Source organism: Palaemon carinicauda, chromosome 17 (genome assembly GCF_036898095.1).
Source record: "Palaemon carinicauda isolate YSFRI2023 chromosome 17, ASM3689809v2, whole genome shotgun sequence".
Lineage (NCBI taxonomy): Eukaryota > Metazoa > Arthropoda > Malacostraca > Decapoda > Palaemonidae > Palaemon > Palaemon carinicauda.
The window spans coordinates 44,003,244-44,030,743 of NC_090741.1; the positions used below are offsets into that span (position 1 = coordinate 44,003,244).

Genomic DNA, 27,500 nt, shown 5'->3' on the forward strand with positions numbered 1-27,500 from the left:
TAAAAAAAAACTGTCTTCAATCAATTCTACTCCGTAGAATGAACGATCAAATTCACGGGCAATCATATTAACGTCAGACTCCTACCCGTGCTCTCCGAGGACTTGAAATTACTCCCCCAGGTTAGAGGAGACGCGTCCTGCGGGTGGGGCATTGGGCAGGTGACCAGGAAAGCCATGAATGCTAATTCGGGTAGGGGGATGCAGTCCCCCTGGTATCTGCTGGTAGTGTGGACACCTGGTATCCCTTAGCTGGTGGGTTGGGTATATCTATCAAAAAGGGGGTTTGGGAAAGAGGATGCTCTATCCGGTAGGGGGTTTAGAAGTTCGGGAAGGGGAAGGGGGGGATGCTGGGGGTATATTACCCCTGGGGGTATTGTGCAAGACTCGCGGATGACCAGAAAAAAAATATGCTTAGTCAGGTAGCGCTGTGGATGTCCGCTATCCGAACGTGTCTTGAATATCGGCCTTCAGGTTACTTGCTCCGAGCATTCTTCTTCTTCTTTTTTTTTTTTTTTTTTTTTTTTTTTGAAGAAGAAGAAGAAGATTCACCTGTGTTTTCTGAAGTGTTTGGGAGGGGGGAGATGGACAAGGGAAGGGGGGTGTAGTGGGTGAACTAGATTCTTCTTCAACTGGCTGGTGATTCACACACCTGGGTCGCTATTTTCTAAGCTATTGCGTTGTCTATTAACAGCAAGACGATATTGTCAGTGATGAAATCTTCACTGACAATATCGTCTTGCTGTTAAAAAAAGTTTGTTTCGTCTTTATTTTTTTAACTTGACTGCAATTTTACTTTTTAATTATAATACAGATTTTAAAACTATATTGCAGTATATTTCATTTAAGCGTTTTTAAAGGCTGCCCACATATTTACGTACATAGGAATATATATATATACATATATATATATATATATATATATATATATGTATATGTATGTATATATATATATTTATGTGTGTGCATATATATGTAAATATATATGTATATGTGTGTATATATAGATATAATTATATATATACAGGTATATATATGTGAATATATACAGATATATATATATATGTTATATATATATATATATATATATATATATATATATATATATACACACAGTTATATACATACATATGTGTGTATATATATATACACACATATATATATATATATATATATATATATATATATATACATATACAGTTATATACATACATACATATATATATATATATATATATATATATATATATATATATAAATATATATTAATTACCATGACAATTCAAGTGACTAAGAGGTCGCTCCTTTTGAATAATAGTCCAATAATCATTAAAAAAATTTATGTTTTATTCCTTGATCATTCAATACCCATTGTCTCCTTTCCTGATTCTTCTGTTCTTATCTTTTGATTTAAAATCTTTTTGAGATTGTTAGGAAATACAAAATAAATCCTTCTAGTGATACTAAATTCATGACAAAACTACAATTTATTGAAGGAAACCGAATAAAACGGAAACTCCTTTAAAGGGTCGCTCATGAATGGCGGAGGCAAGGGACAGTGACATTGCCCTAGCAAGCAGGACAATGCTCTAGAGACTGACCATATACAGTAGTTTATGATCAACGCCCAAGCCAGGACCAGGGAAGGCTAGGCAATGACTTCTGATGACTCAGCAGGTAGACCTATTGGCACCTCCAAAACCCCCCAACCTTAACTCACGAGGATGGTAAGGTTGCAGACACCAAAGGCACTAAGGAGTATGAGCGGGACTCGAACCCCCGACTGGCGTTCACTGGGTAGAAACGTTATCAATCAGGCCACAACAACCCTTTTCATTATTCAAACTGGCTGATGAATAACATATTTCCATAGAGTGCTTTATAAACGGCATTGAATACAAATTGACGCAATGATAATTTCATATCATAATTTTTTTTTTTTTTTTTTTTTTTTTTTTTGTATTATTAATATTGAATGTCACTATGACGAAATTGTGTTTTATAGAAATAAACGTTATTACGAGTTATCTAAGATTGAGATATTCTTAAAATATTAAATGTTATTTTGAATTTTTCATGTTTCAAAATTGTTTGAATTATATGATTTCATTTACGTCATGGCTTTAATTGTTCCAGATTATTATTATTATTATTATTATTATTATTATTACTGTTGTTGTTGTTGTTGTTGTTGTTGTTGTTGTTATTAGCTAGGTCAAAACCTTAGTTGGAGTAGCAAGATGCTATAAGCCCAAGGGTTCCAACAAGGAAAAATAGCCTTGTGAGGAAAGGAAATAAACTATATGAGAAGTAATGAGAAATTAAAATAAAATATTTTGAGAACAGTAACAACATTAAAACAGATCTTCCATTTATAAACCACAAAAAAAAAATATGCAAATGTAATTTATTTCAAATTGATTTGAATTAATTATAATTTATAAGGATTTAATATTCTGAAACCCTCATTACAACAACAGGTCGTTTCATTTCGTTCGTATTTAGAATTATGAAAAAAAAACACGAAAAGAAATGGGAAATGTTTAACGATCGGTGTAGGCCCTAGGCAGTTTTTCAAGGTCAGGTTCAAGGTTGGTTATAATGGACTTTTTTTTTGTATAAAGAATACTAGGTGTGGGGACGTATGCAGTAATGTATGTGTATGCATATATATATATGTATATATATGTATATATATGTATATATATGTATATATATATATACATATATATATATATATATATATATATATACATATATATATATATAGATAGATAGATAGATAGATAGATAGATAGATAGATAGATAGATAGATAGATAGATAGATAGATAGATAGGTAGATAGAGAGATAGATAGATAGGTGGTTAGATGGATATATTATTATGCATGTATACATACGAACATATCTATGTATCAATATATATATTTATATATATATATATATATATATATATATGTATATATATGTATATATATACATACATATATATATATATATGTGTGTGTATACACGCGTGCGCAGGATATAAGTGTATATACATGTATATGTAATTAAATATATATTAAATCTATTCTGAAGAAGTGTTTTAATTCTTTTATTCTACCTTGTTTTGAGTATTGTTCTCCTGTCTGGTCTTCAGCTGCTGATTCTCATCTTAATTTGTTGGACAGAAACTTACGGTCTATTAAATTTCTTATTCCTGATCTAGATATTAATCTCTGGCACCGTCGATCAATTAGTTCATTATGCATGTTGCATAAGATTTTTCATAACTCTGACCATCCTTTACATTCAGATCTCCCTGGACAATTCTATCCTGTTCGTAATACTAGGCAGGCAGTTAATTCTAATAGCCAGGCCTTCTCCATCATAAGACTCAATACTACGCAGTACTCTAGAAGTTTTATTCCAGCTGTTACCAAGTTGTGGAATGATCTTCCTAATCGGGTTGTTGAATCAGTAAAACTTCAAAAGTTCAAAGTTGGAGCAAATGCTTTTTTGTTGACCAGACGGACATGAGTCTTTTTATAGTTTATATATGACATTTTTGTTGTTGACGTTGTTAATAGTTTATATATGATATATCTCTTTTGACATTACTTTTTTTTTAGAATGATTTATTGTTAATTTGTTCTCTTCAGTTATTTATTTCCTTATTTCCTTTCCTCACTGGGCTATTTTTCCCTATTGGAGCCCCTGGGCTTATAGCATCTTGCTTTTCCAATTAGGGTTGTAGCTTGGATAGTAATAATAATAATAATAATAATAAAAAAGAAATATACGTAGGAGATGATGATAATGATATGATGATATTCATAAAAATCTATCTATCTATATACATATAGCCTACATCAATACGTTACGTATATATAAATCGATGGAAAGAGAGATAGATGTCTTAACGTTCTTGTTTCTACTTAGACTTTTAAGAGAGGTTGTGAACCCCATCAATTTTCACTCTCGTTTGAACACTACAGTCGTCTCACCTTCAGGTACATAATTCCCAGCTTATGTCAGTAATGGCAAATCTTGGACGCTTAAGTCCATGTGATATCCATCTCCAGACATTGAAGGTTAAAGGTGTCTGGTTTCAGTTCTAGTTTCATCGGAATAGATGCTCACCAGAACGTCATCCTGGCAAGCCTAAACCCCCACTGAGGTGCCTAACCACAGCAGTGGCCTCCCCAGTAAACAGCTTAAACTCACTGTCCCGGGTGGGGATCGATCCTCTGCCATGCGAATGATAGACGAATACGTTAACAATGTAGTAGCTACAAGTTTTCTGTTTGTAGGAAATATGTTTACTGTATTTCCTCCGTCGGGTGTTGTATTATACAGTAATCTATCTAAAAAGGGGTTGAGGATTGCCTATAATCATAGGCAATCCTCAACACATTTATTATTATTATTATTATTATTATTATTATTAATTGCTAAGCTACAACCCTAGTTGGAAAAGCAGGATGCTATAAGCCCAAGGGCCCCAATAGGGAAAATAGCCCCGTGAGGAAAGGAAACAAGGAAAAATAAAATATTTCAAGAACAATAACAACATCAAGATAAATATTTCCTGTTTAAACTATAAAAACTTTTACAAAACAAGAGGAAGAAAAATTAGATAGAATAGTGTGCCCGAGTGTACCCTCAAGCAAGAGAACTCTAACCCAAGACAGTGGAAGACCATGGTACAGAGGCTATGGCACTACCCAAGACTAGAGAACAATGGTTTGATTTTGGAGTGTCCTTCTCTTAGAAGAGCTGCTTACCATAGCTAAAGAGTCTCTTCTGCCATTACGAAGCAGGCCAGGAGGTTTTATGACATTGTGACGTCCATCAGATTATCAGCTGTTTTTTGAAAAGGGGAGGAAGTACTTAATGCCTCAATGTACAAAAGAGGAATCAACTTTATAACAAAAATCAATCTTTTTTTTTATTAAAACTGAACCAGAATTAAATAGAATATCATCTTTAAGTGAACTCTCAAATTTATTCGCAAAATTTCCTTTACAAGTTTTCTAGTTTAAAAAAAAAATTCATTTTCCAAACTGATTTCAACGATAAATACGAGCAATAAATTCTCAGATATATTTGAACTGTAAAAGCCAAAATTTAAGATATAAAATTCAATTTATCACTATCGTAGCGACGCCACAACGTAAACAAATCGTTAAATTTATTTTCTAAATTTATTTCAACGATAAATATGAACCACAAATTCTCAAATAAATTTGAACTGTAAAACCCAAAATTTAGAAGATATAAAATTTAATTTATCACTATCTTAGCGACGCCACATAACGCAAACAAATCATTAAATTTATTTTCTAAATTGATTTCAACGATAAATACGAGCAATAAATTCTCAAATAAATTTGAACTGTAAAAGCCAAAATTTCAAAAGATATAAAATTCAATTTATCACTATCGAAACGACGTTACAGGACGCAAACAAATCGTTGAATTTAACGTTAAAGGCTTCGGCCTCGACAAAAATCAACCAAACATCACTGAAGCTTCGAAAGGCGTTCCTCAGAATCCGGGATGATCGTGGGGACCTGGAAGAGTCCTCCCAGCTGAAGGACTTGAAGGAATCCTATAGGCGTTGGAACCACACCCACACTAACACATGCACCTATTCTCTCTCTCTCTCTCTCTCTCTCTCTCTCTCTCTCTCTCTCTCCTCAAGGCGTAAGATCCTTCCTATTCCTCTGAGGAAGATGATGTTCCTTTTGGAAGCTTATGATAAAGATGATATTGAGATGGTCATCTCTCTCTCTCTCTCTCTCTCTCTCTCTCTCTCTCTCTCTTTCTCTCTCTCTCTCTCTCTCTCTCTCTCTCTCTCTCTCTCTCCTCAAGGGCGTTGTGTTTTCGGATACCACAACCTCCTCTCCCTGTAGGATCCTTCCTATTCTGCTGAGGAAGATGATGATCCTTTTGGAAGCTTATGATGAAGATTATAATGAGATGAAGGTCATAAATTGGCAATTATTATTATTATTATTATTATTATTATTATTATTATTATTATTTGTAGTAGCAGTAGTAATAGTAGTAGCAGAAGTAGTATGTGGTGCTTGAAGCACCTGTCATGGGTGGAATTGGGGGGGGGGTGTAGATATCCTTTATCCAAATGCAGTTGAAGTGTCTGTGTAGTAAAATAAGGAATGGAGATACAGGGAAGGATATTTTGTTTCTGATAATTTTTGCTTTGAATTATACTTCTTCTTTGTCTGCAACTTTTCCCACTTTTATGTGGGGTCGATGTTTCTGGCCAGCGTTCTCCATCTACCTCTGTCCCACCCTTCATCACCGGTTAATCCCTTCGATCGAAGGTCATCCTTGATACAGTCCATCCACCTTCGCTTTGGTCTCCCTCTCCTTATCGTTCCCTGTACCTCTATTTCCACCACTCTCCTCCTAATATACAGTTTATTTGATCTGGTCATGGATGTAGAAACACAAGATATTAGAGATCAGTCTCCTTGGTGTATGCTTTTTGCTTCTTCTTCTTTCTTCTTCTTTGTCTAAATATTTTCCCACTTTTATGTGGGGTCGATGTTTCTGGCCAGCGTTCTCCATCTACCTCTGTCCCACACCTCATCGCCGGTTAATCCCTTTGATCGAAGGTCATCCTTGATACAGTCCATCTACCTTCGCTTTGGTCTCCCTCTCCTTCTCCGTCCCTGATGGCTTTAATTGTTCCAGATTATTATTATTATTATTATTATTATTATTATTATTATTGTTGTTGTTGTTGTTGTTATTATTAGCTAAGCCAAAATCCTAGTTGGAAAAGCAGGGTGATATAAGCCCAAGGGCTCCAACAGGGAAAAATAACCCAGTGAGTAAAGGAAATAAGGAAATAAATAAACTATATGAGAAGTAATGAACGATTAAGATCAAATATCTTAAGAACATTAACAACATTAAAACAGATCTTCCATATATAAACCACAAAAAAAAAAATTATGCAAATGTAACGAAATGAGGGTTTCAGAATATTAAATCCTTATAAATGCTAATTAATCGTAATCCTTGAGATAAATTACATTTGCATAATTTTTTTTTTTTTTTTTTTTTTTTTTTTTTTTTTTTTTTTGTGGTTTATATATGGAAGATCTGTTTTAATGGGAACGAGAAGGATTGTTTTGACTACATTTATCCCCTTTGATAGATACCGTGGGCCTGCTTGCAAGCCTCTTGGAGTCCAAGGGTGAGGGGGTCGCATCCTCATCCTAGGTAAACAGGAAGACTTATTGAAAGCCTCATTAGTTTTACGCATATTATTATTATTATTATTATTACTATTATAATTATTATTATTATTTGCTAAGCTACAACCCTAGTTGGAAAAGCAAGATGCTATAAGCCCAGGGGCTCCAACAGGGAAAATAGCCCAGTGAGGAAAGGAAACAAGGATAAATAAAATATTAAGAACAGCAACAACACCAAAATAAATATTTCCTATATAAACTATAAAAACTTTAACAAAACAACAGGAAGAGAAATTAGATAGAATAGTGTGCCCGAGTGTACTCTCAAGCAAGAGAACTCTAACCCAAGAGAGTGGAAGACCATGGTACAGAGGCTATGGCACTATCCAAGCCTAGAGAACAATGGTTTGATTTTGGAGTGTCCTTCTCCTAGAAGAGCTGCTTACCATAGCTAAAGAGTCTCTTCTATGACAATGATTAAGACAAGCACAGTCCTCCGGGAGGGAGTGATTTGTTTTAAAGGGAAGAGGGAAGGGACAGGGACAATTCTCTATTGACTGACCATATATAAATATGATCAGCGCCCAAGCTAAGACCAAGGAGGGCCAGGATATGGCTGCTGATGACTCAGCAAGGATGGTGAGGTTGCAGACTCTACAAGAAACTATCGAGCTTGAGTGGGACTGAAACCCCAGTCGGGCAGATTGCCAGGGAGGAACGATTCCAATAGGTCACCACAGTTTAATCTTGCGCTGCAGATATAGATGGCAGAAGACGAATGACACTATTAGATGAATGAAAAGACTAAAGACAGTCCTCCAGAAAAAAAGGGAAGAGTCGATTGGTTCAGTGTGAGCTAATTTTTAGTGGGGTGAATAGTTCAAGTAACCTTTCATCCTGGGTTTAAAGGTTTAAAGGCCGCTCATGAATGAGAGAGGCAAGGGACAGTGACATTGCCCTATCAAGCAGAACAATGCCTAGAGACTGACCATATTTACATATGATCAGCGCCCAAGCCCCCTTTCCACCTAATCTAGGATCAATAAGGGCCAGGCCATGGTTGCTAATGACTCAGCAGACAGATCTATAAGCTCCCCCAAACACCCCATCTTTAGCTATCAAGGATGGTGAGGTTGCAGCGACTAACGAGTTGGAGCGGGAATCGACCCCAGTCTCGCAATCACCAGGCAAGGGCGGTACCACCAGGCCATCACAACCTCATGAGAGATATTGATGGGAGCCAATTTAAGAAGAATGTGGTCCATCTTGTTTAAGAATGGTGGGTAGAGAAGAAAGAGAAGGATTAAAGCACGCCATTATATATGGAACGAGGAGTCTTTAAAAAGAATGATTTTTACCTTTTTTTTATTTTTCTATCTTTTTCACAGAGTATGTTTTCATCTGATATATATCAACTACAAACACTTTAAAAAACTAGAGGAAAAAAATAAGATGGAATAGTGTGCTCGAGTGGACCCTCGAGCAAGAGAACTCTACCCCATGACAGTGAAAGACCATGGTACAGAGGCTATGGCACTATCCAAGCTTATTTATGTATACGGCTATATAAACACGGTAATCCTAATGCCTACCCATAGGGAAAATAGCCTCGACTTTATAATCTTGGATTTAAATGAAAATGAGCTCTTGGTTTATAAAGGGAATCTCCTAAGAGGGGTTTTCATTTCCATGTCTTCTGACGAAGGGGACCAGGATTCTGCTTAACTTTACTTATATACTATGCAAGAAGGGACTCATTTTGTGACTTGAACCAGTGAGGATGAGGATTATTATATATCATCTTTTTATTAATCTTAAATGTGATTGCATATTTTTTTATATTTTAGGTTTATGGTAATGTGCACGTGTTGAATATTAATGATAAAACATAATTTTCCTTCAAACGTCTATACCTCGCTCATGACAACTGTATATTTAATCATTAGCTTTACATTTCGATTGTGTATACATTTTTAATAATAATTTTTTTTTTTTTTTTTTTTTTTTTTTTTTTTTTTTTTTTGTAGGGATTTAATTACCATTGCATTTCCAGTCTCCCTCTCCCAGGACTCCATTCATCGTTGTCCTTTTTTCGGCAGATGAGTCTCCTGACGGAACTCAGGGAGGTGGTACGACTCGAGGACCAAGACAAATTCGACGCTGCCGTCTTTCGCCACGATCCAATGCCACAGGAGAAGGTGAGGAGACGGCCATAGAGCACAAGGGCCCGCCCACACATCGTCATGATTTGGGGGACTTAGAAGGGCGCCGTGGCGGGGGAACGTGTATGGGTGGTACACCTGAGAGTGTGAAAGAGATGTGCCTGTGTGTATGTGTATGTAAGGGATTTATCAGTGCAGGATATCTAAGGTATAAAGTTATTCGAGGGTAGTGCAAACCTCCCCCCCCCCTTCCCCCCTTTTCTGTCAGTATTGGGTGTATAGGAGCATACACGTCCCGTCAGTATTGGGTGTATAGGAGCATACACTTCCCGTCAGTATTGTGTGTGAAGAGAAGGTTTCTAAACCCATTCCGTCAGTATTGTGTGGGTCATCCCTATTCGCCAAATGAAATAAACAATTGCTCGTTTCGATGGGTGTATTTAGCAGTGTCAGCACAGCAGCAAGAAAGAGAATCTGCTGTTTCTTCTGCCTTTAATCGTTGCATAATGTGTGAGAAGTGACTTCGTCCCTTACTGGGTCTGTTATTCTCTTTCTGAAAGAGACGCGGTCTGCCGTCTTGAGCTTTCTAGTTGAACATCTTTTTGATATGGAAAGAGTGACTGTCTTTTTTTTTTTATTATTAATTTATCCACCTGTTGCGTAGTTCGAACTGTGAAGTGTTTGTTTATAACAGTTTATTCAATTTGGCCAAGGGGAGGTAACAATGTTCCTCTTAAAGTGTTCTAGGAAAAAAAAAAATAAAACTTAATAAAAAATGTTCATTTTAAACGTTGTGGAAAAATTAATGATGTTGGTTATCTTTTGAGAAATAAGGTTTTTTTATCTTTTTTCGTCGATAAGAAAGTTTCGTAAATAATATTACTCGAAAAATTGTTCTTATTCAACTTTTTTTTTTATCAGATAAGTAATTCAAAGTTTGTCAAGAGTCATTTCTCTTATATACTAAATGACAAACTATTGTTAAGTGATCAATAGGTTTTGAGTTTATGAAATATAATCATCAGCAATATTGAATTTAAATTAACGACGAAATAATTAAGCTAAAACTTAATGAAATCTTTTGTACAAAGTCCATTAATGGTTCGAGATTATCAGCCGTGAGAAACTTATTTAATACAACACAGTTAGACTGAAAAAATATCATATACATTAAATGATTTATAGGGCGTGATTATCTATTAAAATCCTGTCTCTATTCTGAGAATTCCTTTGAAAATCTAACAAACTATTTTCCGTGTTTCAACTTAACTAAATACTTCCTTCATTTCTTGCAAAAAAAAAAAAATGTATGGTTAACTACAATCTATTTTAAGTAATGTGATTGCATACCGCACTGTACACAACGTATGTGTGATAAATATTCAAAGCACTGCCAGTATTGTACGTGCACTTGCACTTCCGTACATTAAAAAAAAGCACAAATTTACCAAAGTTAGTGTAATGCTGGTAGCAGAGTTCAAGGCGCTAGTTTGTCCAGAGAACGGATTAAATACATTATTTCATTATTTGGTAATCGTTATGAATAAGCAATTTGATACAAAAGAGTTAAATAGGTGAACTGTAAAGAATTAGTGTTAATATCCGACAAGATGTTAGTAAAAACTTTGTATCATTCCAGGAAAATCGTTAAGAAGGACCCTGTCGTATTTATATTTTAGTCACCGTTAAACCAAGAGACCTTGAAAATTCAAAGAAAACGTACACTAATATTGAAGGCTAACTTCAAAGAAAACGTATACTAATATTGAAGGCTAACTTAAGTAAACTACGTTTTCCTTCTTTCCCTTACCATGAGAGGAGGATATGAATTAATGTCTTATTGGGCTTTTGCAGCAGAGAGCTTGAAAGAATCTAGCTAGTTTGAAATACAAACTGGAAATAAAGAAGCGTTTAAATGTCTTTTCGATTGCTTGAAATGCTGGCCATATACCTGTGGTAGCCAGGAGAGGCTTTTGTATGCGCTAGGCCATTGATGATGCTTGCTTTGAAATAGATAATTCTACGAAGAAGTTGCAAGGGCATCGTAACCCTATTGTGATTGAATAAATCTTCTCAGTAACAACAGCTCTGTGTAAAGGTACCCTTATATTTTACGTACCACGCAAGAGCCGTAATGTACCTAGGGAATCAAACTAGACAACATTTTGGTGTTATTTTAAAAGTTTCCCGTAATTACCAACACCAGCTCTGTGTTGTTTTCTTCTCTCTAACTTATCAGTATCTTGTTTTCTTTTACAGGACTTCTGTTCCAGTGAATAGTTACAGTGATATTGGTTTGGTCCAATTGTTGCAATGCATAGTTACAGTGATTTTGATTTGATCCAAATAGCTTTTATCAATTGACATCTGCTGTTATAAATTGCTTTTTAAGTGTTATTTAATCCAGTGCAGTGCCATCTGTGTATCTTTTTCGTAATTAAGACATTTTTCAGCCAAATTTAAATGGTGATCCATCTTACCAGGCAGGACAAGGAGTCCTAGGTTGGGTTAGGTTGTTACTTCAAGATATGCTCATATTATTATCTATACTCTTGTTTTCTTAAGAATTCGCTCCAGTTCGTAATTTTAGAGTAACTCACTTGGTGGATCAGGAAGGGAATTTGTGCTGCACTCTTGTATATTTTACTTCCGACAAACATCAAAGTGAAGTAGCCATGATTCGTCATAATCAGTCGAAAACATTGATGTTATGATGGAAGTTTTTAGTCTTCATAAATAAGATATATCTTGAAATATATTCCGTAATAAAGATTATAAAGTTTAAATGAACAAAAGTCTGCACTATACCAATATCTCAGTAACTGTGCATTAGTGAATAGAGTTGCGTAAGAGAAAAGTTGAGGGAATGGACTAGACGGATGGAAGAAAACGGTGTAAAACTGACACGGGTAACAAAGGGATACTTTCTAAATATCCACCAATCAAGCTGTAGCTTAGTCTTTCATTGAAGTGAATCACAGCTATGCAATAAGAGAGAGAAAGGAGGAGAAGGAGGAGGAAGAAGAAGATATAGCCGTTCCTCTTGAACATAGTACTTCCGGAACAGCGCGAATGGAATGAATCTTTCAACGCGACACTACTGCCATTGAATTCTTCCATTTTTTTAAACTTTTAACGGTAGCTCTATTTATACCTGCTAAGGCTCCTGTATACAGTCTCTTACTGCATATATAGACATTATTTATAATACGAAGCTCTAGATTTTGCGTAAGCGTGCACGCGTGCCGAACAATTATTCGCTGAAGAGCATCGAAACTGGCTTATTAATGTACATTCTCTGGAAAACTGGGGAAATAAAGTTTTTATAGACTTGAAAACACAACTAGAAGCTACTTGTCATGTTGAAAAACTAAATGAAAAGGATATTTTATTTGTTAAGCACTATTCGATCCAGTCTTTTTCGAATTTAATACGATTACGATTTTTTTTTTTAATCAAAATAGATAATGTCTTATCAGGGTACGATAACATTATCTTGACCAAATGAATCGATGAGCAAGAAACTAGTTCCAAGGTAAAATTTCTAATCTTTAAAGAAAATAATGGAAAATGAAGAACCCAGCTACCCTTGCATATAGAAAAAAATAACTTACAATTACTCCCGAAATTCCATTGTATGATCATTTAATTGTTTTAATAAAATTGATATATAATTAAGATTCGGGTATACATATTGGTAAAATGGAGTTTTCAGAATTCAGTTTAGTTTAGCTTTTCAATAATCCAAACTAGTCTTTAGTTGCATTACCAGTCAGTGATGCATTTTACATTCTTTCTACCTCAAGATACGTTAAAATGAAGTTCATAATTATCTGTATATTACTCCAGTCAATCAATCATTCCAATTTCATTAAAGAATTCTATCTTGGAATCTCTGTAAAAACAATTTTTGTTTAGGTGCAAAGGGTAATGGGAAGGGTGAATCAGATTCTGTTTACTATCCTAGGCCATAAGAAAGCCTGGCTTAACATTCAAAGGATACCTCAGTCTTGCTTTTGAAATGATTTTAGATGATTTCAGATGATTTCTGATAAATACGAAAAGATAATAATGCTAATGAACTCTATATATTTCCCTACCAGTCATTCATTCCATTTTTGTTCCTGAACTATATCTATTGATCCCTACAGCCCAGAGGTGGTTTCTGCTAAAGAAGAAACATTTAATATAGAATAAAGACCGAAGGTGCTAAACTTAAAATGTCCATTGTACATAGATTCTAAATAATGACATTAACCTAAGTGGAGTCCTGCAGGATGTAAGGATGTCGTTTGCATTCAAGGCATCTTCATCGAGTTTCTGAATCCTTATATTATTGTGTAACACTCATTTGGTGCTAAGGAGGAAAAAGGGTAGAGACTAAGATGATTATGTAGATAGGATGTCGAAAGGACCCTCGTAGGAGATAAGATTCATATTTTGATTCAGCGTGCTTGAGAAAGGAAGAGAGAAAGAGAGTGATTGAGCATGGCAGTGGATGCAAAAGAGGAAGAGAGCAAGATTTCATTGTTCATTGTACATTATGTTAACGTTAAGACATGAGTCGTTGGTCTCGTTGGGGACATTTATAAAGGTAAAGAAATGGTCGCGATAGGGTCACTAAAAGATAAGGATAGAATTAAAAGGGACACTTTTAAACCTAGGTTAGTGGGGCTAAACATCTTTTGGCCAAAATCTTTTACAAATTTCTAAATTAGGTCTTAGCGCATTGGCCAGTAGATAGGAGAGGGTGTATTTTGACACAGTTTTATTTAACCTTTTTGGTGTTGTGTGTCGTTGGTAGCAAGCGAGTTTTAAAATTGTGATTTTAGTTCATTATTAGATACAGAACTAAACATATCTTCTCGACTCATTATAGCATTGTTCGAAAATGGCAAAACGGGGTGTTACGCCTCTTCAGGATATGTATTTATAATTCAAAATCACCTGTCTGATGAATACATGTTTATTGAGACAAACTGAGGGGTTTGTTGTGTCTGAAAATCATGACTTTGATTCGTGGTGGGAGCAAGTTAGTCAGACTAACTGGTTCTGTTAGCTCTTCAGGGTCCATAATGAGCCATAGCTGCTCTATCTCACTGAGCTCTTAGTTCAAGAATTTTATGGATGAGTTTTGGGAGGATTTTTTGTCTCATCTTTGTATTTGTTGACTCATTTTGAGGCATCAATTTTGCTCGGTAGTTGAAATCTTGCTTTTCGTCAACCCGGGCGAATGGAACCAATCGTAGTTGGGAAGTCGTTGAATCTCCAAAAATTGAAAACTTAGCTTTGATCATCATCTAAAATCTTCAGTAATTTTCGTCTGAGTTTGAAACTTGTAGAATGCTGAGAAGTCCAGTTGCCTGGATCGTTCATGAATGAAAAGTGAGAGGATGAAATGTAGATTTTGAGTGGAAAGGCAATACAGGGTAGAAGGAATACCTAACTTTTTGTTTCTTCGGTGTCTTCATTCATATATTAAGAGAGGAATATTTGTCTGAAAAATAAGGTTTTACTGTATGTATATATATACATATATGTATATATACAGTATATATGTGTATATATATATGTGTGTGTATGTATATATATATATATATATATATATATATATATATATATATATATATATATATATATATATATATATATATATATATATATATATATATATATATATATATATATATATATATATATATATATATATATACATATATCTATATATATATATATATATATACATATATTTATATATATATATATATATATATATATATATATATATATACATAAACATTGGGACATTCGACTATGTATAAGCTGATATTAAGAAAAAAATCTGAAATGGGGTTTGGCTGTATATTAATCAGGAACATAGATATGGAAAATATATTAATTTAGGAAGACAAGACTATGTGTACGTGTAACCTCGTGGAGAAAGAGAGAAAGAGAGAGAGAGAAAGCGAGTTGAGAATGTACCATTCTAACCTCAGGTAAGAAGAAAACTCAAAAGAAGCTGTCAGAAAATAAGGTAATGTATGTCGGTTTTATAACGAGTGAAAGAATGAAGAGAAGACATTCCTATAGATTGAACGGAGATAACTAACGTGAAGAAGATATTAGTGCTTTCGTACATGTATATCTACCCCCAAGTGGTTTTTTGTGTAAATGCGTACACCTGCATTTGAGTAAGTACACGTGATATGCGTAAGTGTGTTCTCATACGAGTGAAAAGAGACTGGACTCCCTTAGACGCCTTTATATTGCTGTTTAAGAAGAACGGAGATATTTTAAAATAGGTCTTTCTCTTCTAGATAAGTAAAGGGTCCGACGTAAAAGACAGTGTGGCAACAATATGAAAAAACTTGTGGAACTTTGTCATGACTACAGTAGTCCTTTTCATACAGTGTCTGGTGGAAGAAAGCTTAGCTTGTAAGTCAAAGAATATATCTGCTTGCAAAAAATAAATAGGAAAATGCTATAAATAGAAAACTGACATTTTTATACTTTTTTGGTAACTTGAGTAATTGTGCTCTTCATCTTTAGGGATTGTGATAATTAACACTGCCTCTGACTGCCAGTATTTTGTCAGTGTCTTTGATGTCAAGATAGGTATTTTTTTTTCTATTCCTTTCCGAACTCAAGGACACCAGTGCTCTGTCCAAGGACTGTATTTGGATGTCTCTTCTCTGGAACTCAAACAAGGACTTGGAAGAATTTTGTGAAGAACCATGTTTTTTTTAGATTCTATATAAAATGTTTATGTAAATATTTGTACATTAGCAAATAAGTTTTATATCCTCTGATATTTTTGCATGTAATTCAAAAAAATGCTTTTTTTTTTCTCTTTGGTTTGCAAAAAGATAAATGACATCTCTGAGGCACTGGTGTCATTGAGACACTTGCATTACTGTATTTGTCATTTCTGTTGATTGAATGAAAGAGAGGTAATCTTGTGTATCGCTTAAGTGTTCTAATTTGTTTATATGAAGAAGAGTAGCTTAATCGTTTGACGCACTTTGTACATATATATATTTATCTCCAGAGTGTATATTGTGTGTTACTCAGTGTATAAGCTGATCCACATTTCAAGTAGATTTAAAAAAAGGAAGGAGAAGAAAAGGGGCGTGCTTCTTTTTTTATTTTTTTCTTTCTCTTTCATTGATGCAACTGCCATTATTTGTAAGGCTTGGCTTAGCCCCATCTTGAAGATTGGGATAAGGAAGTACATTCGTGTGCAGAGTGGACGTGACTCACAAAATAGCATTTATTGGTAAACACACGCGAATAGCATATACATATCAGTAAGTCCCCCATCTCAAAAGAGGCTCCAGTTTCTGCGTTACCCATTACCCATTTCTCACACTAATACATCACGTGCAAATTTCTCATTTTCTGTGCCATCTATAGAAAAATCTTAATTAATTGCCAGACGTCCAAATTTCCTAGATAACTTATAAAACACAAGTATGTTTCAGTATGTCCTTATTTCCTTCGTAAATCCTTGAGTGATTACTCCATTTCATGATTTATTGTGTTTACTCATAGATCAATGGTTCCTTTTACTTATTTTTGGATAATGTTTCTTCTATGGTGGATTTTGGGTTATTTTCCCATTAAATTAAATTAGTTTTCTTTTTTATTCTGCGTAGCAAAGTAAAGGAACCCCATTTTGCATTCATATTATTTTTCTTTTAATCACATTCTATATTTCATGTCTCTGGAATCTATCCATTTCAACATATTTATCCATCAGACTATTTTCCCAAAGACATGCTATGTTCGGATCATATTTCTTTTTTTTTTCATTTTATGTACACTAAAGAACCATAGTTTATTTATCTTTGCTTTAAGCGTTCGTTTTTTTGCAGTATTATGTAGAAAACTTAAGCTTACTTTGCCGTTATTAACCCTAATAGACGAGTATATGCCATATCAGTTTGTTTCCAATTGTCATTAAATTTGATTACTTCTTATACTAAAACCACAAACAAGAATACACACTCGTGCTATTCTCCACACGCATGCGTACATGAAATCATCTTCGCTACCTCTAAAAATTTACAGATTCATTCATTATTGCATGCTAATGTATGCTTATAAACATATTAAAATACACAATTTTCCGTGTATGTATGATAAATGAAATGAACACAAAATCTATGAAATTTTTTTTTTTTTTTTTTTTTTTTTTTTTTTTTTTTTTTTTATTATTATTATTATTATTATTATTATTATTATTAACTTATGAGGCAGTTTACCTTTCATTTTAAAACACTCAGGTCTTGATACATCCATGTGCATGATCAAGATGATCCTTTGAAATCTGGGGTCCATTGATTATAGGTTTATTTCATTTATGTTCATATACAAGAACAATACACACATCGAACTTTGAAGACGTCTTGAGAATACCTACTTGTGCTTCACAAACTGTATCCTTATATTTGTTCATAATCTTTGTTAACTCGTCCTTATCCATCGTGTCTTGGCTATATATCAAGGTGAATGGTAGGCTAAATAGTATGTTAAATCTGAAATAAACCCTGTTCATAATAGGCTTTCTCAGGACTCTAACATTGTGTAGTATGCTTGGTATGAGATCACTTAGTAGTGGTCCGGGGAATTTCATATTCTTGATATATTTCACATGCCATGGAAGATAGGAATCTTGTAGGTTAAGTTAAGGTCGGATTATATCCAAGACTAACTCGATGGCTAGTTTTTCTGTGTTGGTCTAAGGTGATTAGTTTGTGAAGTTGAACTACAACTTCCAACTTGAGCGATCAATAGGGCTGACTAAGTGTTCTAGTCATTTTGAATTAGGCAATGCTAGTGGGATTAAAGCTGGCTCAACTTTTATTTTCATTGATTTGCTAATTGCACCATTAATTGAAAGGCTAAGAGTTTCATTTTACTCTAAGTAAGGTTATATTTGCAAGGTTAAGCATACTAAGTTAGGTTAGGTCCATAAGATTAAAGTTTCCAAAGCTCTGCATGTGGTCCCTGCAAGTTACTCATATTTAAGTTATTTTGATAATTAAGTAAAAGAAAAATAACTTGAAATACTGGTTCTGATTCGACCATTAGTTAGAACCTTTTAGTTTAAAATCTTTCAATGAGTTGATTGTCTGAAGTTTAATTAGAATGTTGATATTAAAGTTAATTTTTTTTTTTTTTTTTTTTTTTATATTGTTGAGGCCACTTTTCTGAACAGTACTAGTACAGTAATTGTAGATTGTACTATAGACAACATTGAGTTAAGTCAGGTTCACAAGATACCAAACTACACTGTCCTCATTTGTAAAGGCATTAAAGAAAAAGATGACTATTGCATCCCTTATTTAGCCGATTATAAAACCCAATTTTGTCTTTATTGGGCTTACTACCTTCTGGTGCCTTTATTAAGTCACAGAATCTTTGTTGATTAACATTGCTGTTTTATTCTGCTTGTTTTCAAAGAGCTTTTGTTTTTATGTAACACACCCATTGAACAAACATAGAGAGAGAAACATAAATAGGAGAACGTATCTTATCGCATATACCTCTTACCCATTCTTAAGATTTTACCACACCCCCATTCACATAATCTTACTACTACTACTACTACTACTACTACTACTACTACTACTACTACCACCACCACATGTTATATTGTGAGGTCGTTGATATCATTCCCTCCTGTACCATAGTGTTTAGGTTAATTTAGTTTTTAAAGTATCGCATATACCTCTTCTCCATTCATAAAATTTTACCACGCACCCATTCACAAAATCTTACTACTACTTCTACTACTACCACCACATGTTAAATTGTGGGGACGTTGAAATCATTCACTCCTATACTATAGTGTATAGCTTAATTTAGTTTGTAAACTATCACATATACCTCTTCCCCATTCATAAAATTTTACACACACCCATTCACACACTCTTACTACTACTACTACTACTACTACTACTACTACTACTACTACTACCACCACCACATGTTATATTGTGGGGACGTTGAAACCATTCACTCCTGTACCATAGTATTTAGGTTAATTTAGTTTGTAAACTATCACATATACCTCTTCCCCATTCATAAAATTTTACCACACACCCATTCACAAACTCTTACTACTACTACTACTACTACTACTACTACTACTACTACTACTACTACTACTACCAACCCATGTTATATTGTGAGGTCGTTGAAATCATTCACTCCTGTACTATAGCATTTAAGTTAATTTAGTTTGTAAAGTATTCTTTAAAAAAAGTAAAGCTATTAACCTGAAGTAACTAATTTTAACATTAAGTAATTGTAGAATAAGTTCGTCCCTGAAAGAGCCAGTTTAGTGTTAATTTTAGATAAGGATATAATTTTGTTCTGAAATAAATATCAGCTTATTTTATCATGTCCATATTAAGAGGTGAATATGCCGTTATCTGTGACGTTATTAATGACATTATGTAACAATTTCATGGGAGGACGACGTTTTATACCAAAATGGATGCCATTAAAGTAATTATAAGTAGCTTCTAGGTAAAAGCCATTCTCTCTCTCTCTCTCTCTCTCTCTCTCTCTCTCTCTCTCTCTCTCTCTCTCTCTCTCTCTCTCTCTCTAAAGATAAATTTGTTTTAACTGAATGTCATGTAAGGTTATGTTGAACTACACTGTTCAAGAAAACCGTAATTTTAATCGGAACTTCTCCGTAAAGATATACTGTTTTGAACCGTGTTTCAGTAAAATACAAGTGACCGTAATTTTATTTTACTTTGTTAATATCTTTTACAGGTTGATGACCGTAATATCACTCCTTGCGTCAATATATCCGTTTTTAAAATGGTAAAAATCCTGGAATAAATGTTGCCAGACATTTACCGTTGTTTTAATGCAAATTTTTAACAGTGTATAAATAACTAGATCTGGTCTTAATTTAAGATAATGATATTTAATATTCAGTTAATTAAAGTGACTCATAACTAAATGGAATCTCTGATAATTAATTATCCTCAACTTACGAACCTTCCTCGACTTACGAAAATTCCTCAACTTACGAACCTTCCCCGACTTACGAACCTTTCTCGACTTATGAACGTTCCTCAACTTACGAAAATTCTTCAACTTACGAACATTCCTCAACTTACGAACATTTCTCAACTTACAAATGTTTTTCAACTTACAAACTTTTTTCAACTTACGAAAATTCTTCAACTTACAAGCATTTGACTTCTAAACATTCGGAATACAAATGCAAATTTAACTAAAATCATGAACCTCATATTTTGTATCAACACCTCATAATGAATTACTGTAATAAAGTGGTATCATAATTTAATGCAGTAAGCAAGATGACATGTGTAATATGAAACGGGACTATCTGTTGACTTTTGCAGCTGAAAATCGTAGGCATGTGAGTTAGGTTAAAAAAATCAACTTGCAAACATTTCGACTTACGGGCCATTCGACGTACGAGCTATTCGACTTACAAACTGTTTGACTTACAAACAATTTGACTTAAGAACAATTCGACTTGAAAACATCTTCTTGGAACCTGTTAATTTTGAAAGTTGAGGACTTTCGGTATGATGTTAATTTCATAGATGATTGAATTATGTCGAGATATTTGATAACAGATACATTTTGCTGATTAGATCTATTAGAAAGAATTCAACTGAAATAGATTCATTATAATAGTTGAAGATATTACTAAAGATAACGCCGTATCTGCTAACATGGTAGGTCTTTGATTATTAATTTTCAATCTTTTTGACATTATTCAAATTAATCACATTTCATGGATCATGCCAAAAGGTCATGAACTTCTAGATTAAAAAACGAATTTTCAAGTTCACCACGAGCGGGAAAATTAAGAACCAATTAGCAAGTAAATTATTGCAATTAGTACTGAAAATGTATAGTAAGTACACAAAAGTACTGCATACTTTGTATAACATTTCCCCCTCTTTCTGATGATTATATATATATATATATATATATATATATATATATATATATATATATATATATATATATATATATATATATACAGTATACATATATACATATATATATATGTATATATATGTATATATATATATATATATATATATATATATATATATATATATATATATATATATGTATACATATATATATATATATATATATATGCATATATATATATATATATATATATATATATATATATATATACATATATATATATTATATGATCTTCCTAATCGGGTAGTTGAATCAGTAGAACTTCAAAAAGTTCAAACTTGCAGCAAATGTTTTGATGTTAAACAGACTGACATAAGTCCTTTTATAGTTTTTATATGAAACATCTGTTTTTATGTTGCTAATGTTTTTAAAATATTTTATTTCAATTTTTCAATACTTCTTATATCGTTTATTTATTTCCTCATTTCCTTTCCCCACTGGGCTATTTTTCCCTCTTTTAGCCCTTGGGCTTATAGCATCTTGCTTTTCCAACTAGGGTTGTAGCTTAGCTAATAATAATAATAATTACAATATTATATATATGTATATATATATATATATATATATATATATATATATATATATATATATATATATATATATATATATATATATATATATATATAATTTGAGTATAAATAAAGTATGTCACATATAGCTCCTTCAAAATGGCTACCAACATGTGAGGATTAAAAGAACCAATAAAGGTAAAGACCTATAATTAAACATAGATTTTAAATAATGAAGAATAAACATAAATAAACATAAATAACCATAAATAACGCCACAAATAACGACGTATTCAACAGGTGTAAAGGCAGCGTGTGATAGTGGAATAGCACAAAATTAATAATCTTCTTCTTGCAACTCTTCACTGTTCACTTTTCATTTATTTTGATTCAAAGGTGAGAAAGAAAGATGAGTGTCTTTTCTAGTAAGGTTTTTTCTTCTGTGTGTTTGGGGATTCCGTGGTAAAGTTCTTGGTAGGCGTTTGTCATGTCCGGGGTTTGCTCCCGTCTTGCCTCCCATCAGTTCACCCAGATGTGAATGGGGTCGCGAGAAAGGTTCTGGTGTAGCAACCTCATCCCTATATATACAGTATATATATATATATATGTATATATATATATATATATATATATATATATATATATATATACATATATATATATATATATACATATATATATATACTGTATATATACATATATTTATATATACACATGTATATTTAATATACTGTATATATACATATATTTATATATACACATGTATATTTAATATACTGTATATATATGTGTATATATATATATATATATATATATATGTGTGTGTGTGTGTGTGTGTGTGTGTGAGTAAGTATGAATATATGTGTTGTTATATGTAGAATGAAGAAAGTTTTTACTTTAAAAGTGTATCTGTTATCGATGGTGAAATAGTAGGAAACAGGGAAGTTCAGTGTTTGTTCAGAAGGAAAACATTTTATTAGACAGAAATCTTTCCCAATAAGAGAGAAATTGAAAGAGGAATAGGATACATGTGAGGTTGCGGGTATATCTTCATGTGAACTACTTTACACAAATGGTTTGTTTTGAGAGAGAGAGAGAGAGAGAGAGAGAGAGAGAGAGAGAGAGAGAGAGAGAGAGAGAGAGAATACAAAGATTGTGTGTTAGAAGGAGGTTAAATAAAAATAACAGGAGTATTCATAATTTATTTGTGATTAAGAAATGTAAAAGAGAGAGAGAGAGAGAGAGAGAGAGAGAGAGAGAGAGAGAGAGAGAGAGAGAGAGAGAGAGAGAGAGAGATTTTGTGTTGGAAAGAGGTTAAATAACGACAACAGGAGTATCAATAATTTATTTTATGAGTAAGCAATGTAAATGTAACTTCATTTTATATATATTGTAATCTATTTTATATATTTATAGGAAAACCTAGTGATCTAGGGAGATTAGATTATACCAAAAATTTAAAAGGTGAAATTTTGATTTTATCAGGGAAGAAAAAAATAATTTCAAAATGTTTGGCATTGATGTCCTTAGCTTTCATTTGTGTTTTGCTCTTAATTTTTTACCATTTTGATTTTTATCAAATTATTTAGGATATTGTTTTATATGTGCGAATGGGAATTTATGATGTGCAGTCGAAAGGGGCCTTCAACCTGTAGGTCCTGAGTTGAACAGTTGAATGCTCTCTAGTAGATTTCCATAGTAAACACTCGACATGTGCTCTAAGATATTCCAGGTCATCAGCTTGTCCTATTCTAGGTGGAAGTTGTCTTAAATAGCCCGACACTAGACTGAATAATCGATTGAATACCCACTTCTAGACCCTGTAGGCCAGGGGCCAGTTGGGGGAACCATACACTCCTCACAACTCAAACAAATTTGTTTTTTTTAAAGGGTCTAGACCTACTGAACACAGATATCAATGTTGACATTGAACATTTTGGGATGCAATCCATTGAGATGGAGTTTTCGTGCATCCTGACATAAATGATCCTTTGGTATAAATAAAGGATAAAAAGGATATTCAATTTAAAACCATAAGAGCGAAGATGTCTTACAGTCAAGTGTACATGCTGGTGTAAGCCAGTGATTTTAACCTTTTGAATGCGGTATAAACATTGAAGAGGCTCCCTGAGAAAAGAAATGCAATTGATTTGAATCTGGAAGCATAAACATTATACATGACTCTATCGAGAACTTGGAAAGACTTGCTTCAAATGAAATGGAATTTGTTATAGCAATGAGAGAGGAAGTGGAGGACAAGGGTCCCTGTCTGTTGACTGACCTTAGAATGTGACAAACAAGAGGATATGTGATTTTTATCTGATTGAGACGGTTAAAGTAAACGAGAATGAATGAGATCTTAGCAGTTTGTGAAGTGATTGATTGAAAGGTTGAACAATGAAGCTAGATGGCGTTGAAAGAAAGGAAATATGTTAGCTGGATAGCAAGTAGTTTTGCGGATGATCGTCTAAGGAAGAAAGATATAATAAATGAGAGTCAAGTTGCCTGATGTGTATCAGAAAGAGTGAGAATATATGGCTAGAATAACTCGTATTACAATTGTTCAAGCACAAAGTGTACAGTGTTCCAACCTTGCAGTTATTTTGTACACTGGTAAATCTGTACCAATATGTGATTGTCCTGAATGACTGAGTATTTTGAGTTGTATGATTGCTTGGAGACGAACATCATTTTGTAAGAATGCTAGATTTTATTTAAACTGTCTTTAGCCGCCATGTTCCATAAATGCCATTCCACAATATTTTGCATATCTCTACATTTGACCATTGCACAGAATTGATGTAGATAACTTATCTAACATTTGAAATATGTCATATTTTACAAGGTCAACTTCAACGTACTCATCCATAGTCCTTGCGGAAGATCAAGCCAACATGGCGGTCAAAGTCATTTTAACCTGCTGTTTTCAATTCTTTTTAACTAATCAATCTTTTTCTTCTCCACATTTATGACAAAACTGTTGGACTCATTGAGGCACTTGAAATACCTGCCGCATTTGAAATCCTAATGCATTTTTCTCATGAGATGCTATTCACTGATCTTGTTTTAATTTTTGGCGGGAAAAGAGGAAGGAAGAAGCTGCAACGCCTTGCTTTCGAGAGTCCTTGAAGAGATGAATTAGTTTGATTAATCAATTTTTTCGCTTCTTTAAACATATATTCATTTATTTTTCAAAATGCTTTCCCTTCGGGTCATCTTTTGTGAGATATTCAAATTAGTCTTACCTCCAAAAGAGTAACATTTTAAAGAAAAATGTATAAAATAATCACATCCTAGGCTATACGCCATTCCGCCAGAGCAATTTTTGTATAGTTACGGCTGTTGCAGCTATTTCTTTTTGTCTCTCTCCGCTATTTTAATACTAATTTTTATAATATTAGCATGAAATTAACTTGTCAAAAACACATGATTGTAGTCTTTTAAAAGTTTACCAGCAGAATAAGCGTTGTATTTTATAGTTTCCATTGTAGAGAGATAAAAGACTGATGTATCATACAAGTACGTAGTCTAGATCTGTAAATGTCACACTTCAAAATAAATTTGTAGACGCCAAAAAATCTATTAAAAGCTTCCATACCCATTTTTTAGTTGTAGAAATTTTGGAAAAAAAAAAAGAAAAACAGAAGTCAAGGTGGTGGTTAACTATGCAGTACAAGTAACGTCGTAGAAGTAGAATTGAAGATAAAGTGGTTTTCAAAGTAAATGAAGACATCTGAAGATACTTAGAAAAAAATTGTTTTGAAATTTGCTTAATACAAAAGAGAATGATGTTCAAATGATGAAAAAAAAAAGTTGAGAATTTCATATTTGTTTTGTATTCTGTTTTGTTCAGTAGTTCTTTATGTATTTAGAAAGTTTTCTTTATGCACAAAGTAAAAGTAATTATATATGAAATATGTATAGAAATTTATATATATATGTATATATATATATATATATATATATATATATATATATATATATATATATATATATATACATATATATATATATATATGTATGTATGTATGTAAAATATATATATATATATATATATATATATATATATATATATATATATATATATATATATTTATGTATGTATGTAAATATATATATATATATATATATAAAATATATATTGAAATTTATATATATATATTTATGTATGTATGTAAAATATATATATATATATATATATATATATATATATATATATATATATATATATATATATATAAAATATATATTGAAATTTATATATATATATTTATGTATGTATGTAAAATATATATATATATATATATATATATATATATATATATATATATATATATATATATATATATATATATATATATATATATATATTTATGTATGTATGTAATTATATATATATATATATAAAATATATATATTGAAATTTATATATATATAAATATGTATATAAAATATATAGAAATTTATATATATAAATTTATATATATATAATATATATATATATATATATATATATTATAATATAATAGATATAATCTATATATATATATATGTATATTACATATATATATATATATATATATATGAATATATATATATATATATATATATATATATATATATATATATATATATATATATATATATATATATATATCCAAAGACTCACTAACCCCACAGTTTTCATCTTAACCCTCATTGCACATTTGTAAATAGCTACAAACATTTAGTATATCTGTTTATGAAGTTTTATCTTACACACTCAGCACCTGAATATGGCACTGTACATACATTACAAGTGTTTACTTACACACACACATACACATAGCCTTTATGCTTCATTTTTACACAGATTTTCTTTCCAAGTCCTCAGTAAACTCAAACACAGGCTACTTTCCATTTTAAAGTCTTATTTTCAAGTTACTGGTCTAGTTATTCATAAGTTATACTCTTGCATAATTTTTATAATGAATGTGGTTATTATATACATATGTATGCATATTATATATATATGTTATATATATATATATATATATATATATATATATAATATATATATATATATATATATATATAATGTAATATATATATATATATATATATATATATATATATATATATATATATATAAGTGGTGTGTGTGTATATATATTTTATGTATATATTATATAAATATATAAATATATATATATATGAATATATATATATATAAATAAATATATATATGTACATATATATATACATACATACACAGTATATATACATATATATATATATATATTATATATATATATATATATAGTATATATATATATATATATATGTATGTATATACACATACATACATACACAGTATATATATATATATATATATATATTATATATATATTAATATATATATATATATATATATACATATATGGTTATTATTAACATTAATTCACAATTTAATTATGATTCCATTCACGATACATAATATTAGATCATGGTTATTACAATCAAAATTATATTAAGTGTGTTATAAACACAGGTTAAAATACTGACACATACTGTACGGTTGAATTACCTCTACATTATAAAAGACAGATACATATGCATTAGGTGAATGGTACCCT

At 32.0% G+C, this 27,500-nt stretch overlaps 1 protein-coding gene across 1 annotated transcript in view; it reads left to right on the plus strand.

Annotated features, from left to right (window-relative positions):
- The window catches only part of LOC137656710 (whirlin-like), a 755,303-nt gene that overhangs the window by 692,709 nt on the left and 35,094 nt on the right, over positions 1-27,500 (plus strand). Inside the window, 1 exon segment of the mRNA XM_068390933.1 lies at positions 9,314-9,412. Coding sequence (XP_068247034.1) covers positions 9,314-9,412 — 99 coding nt within the window.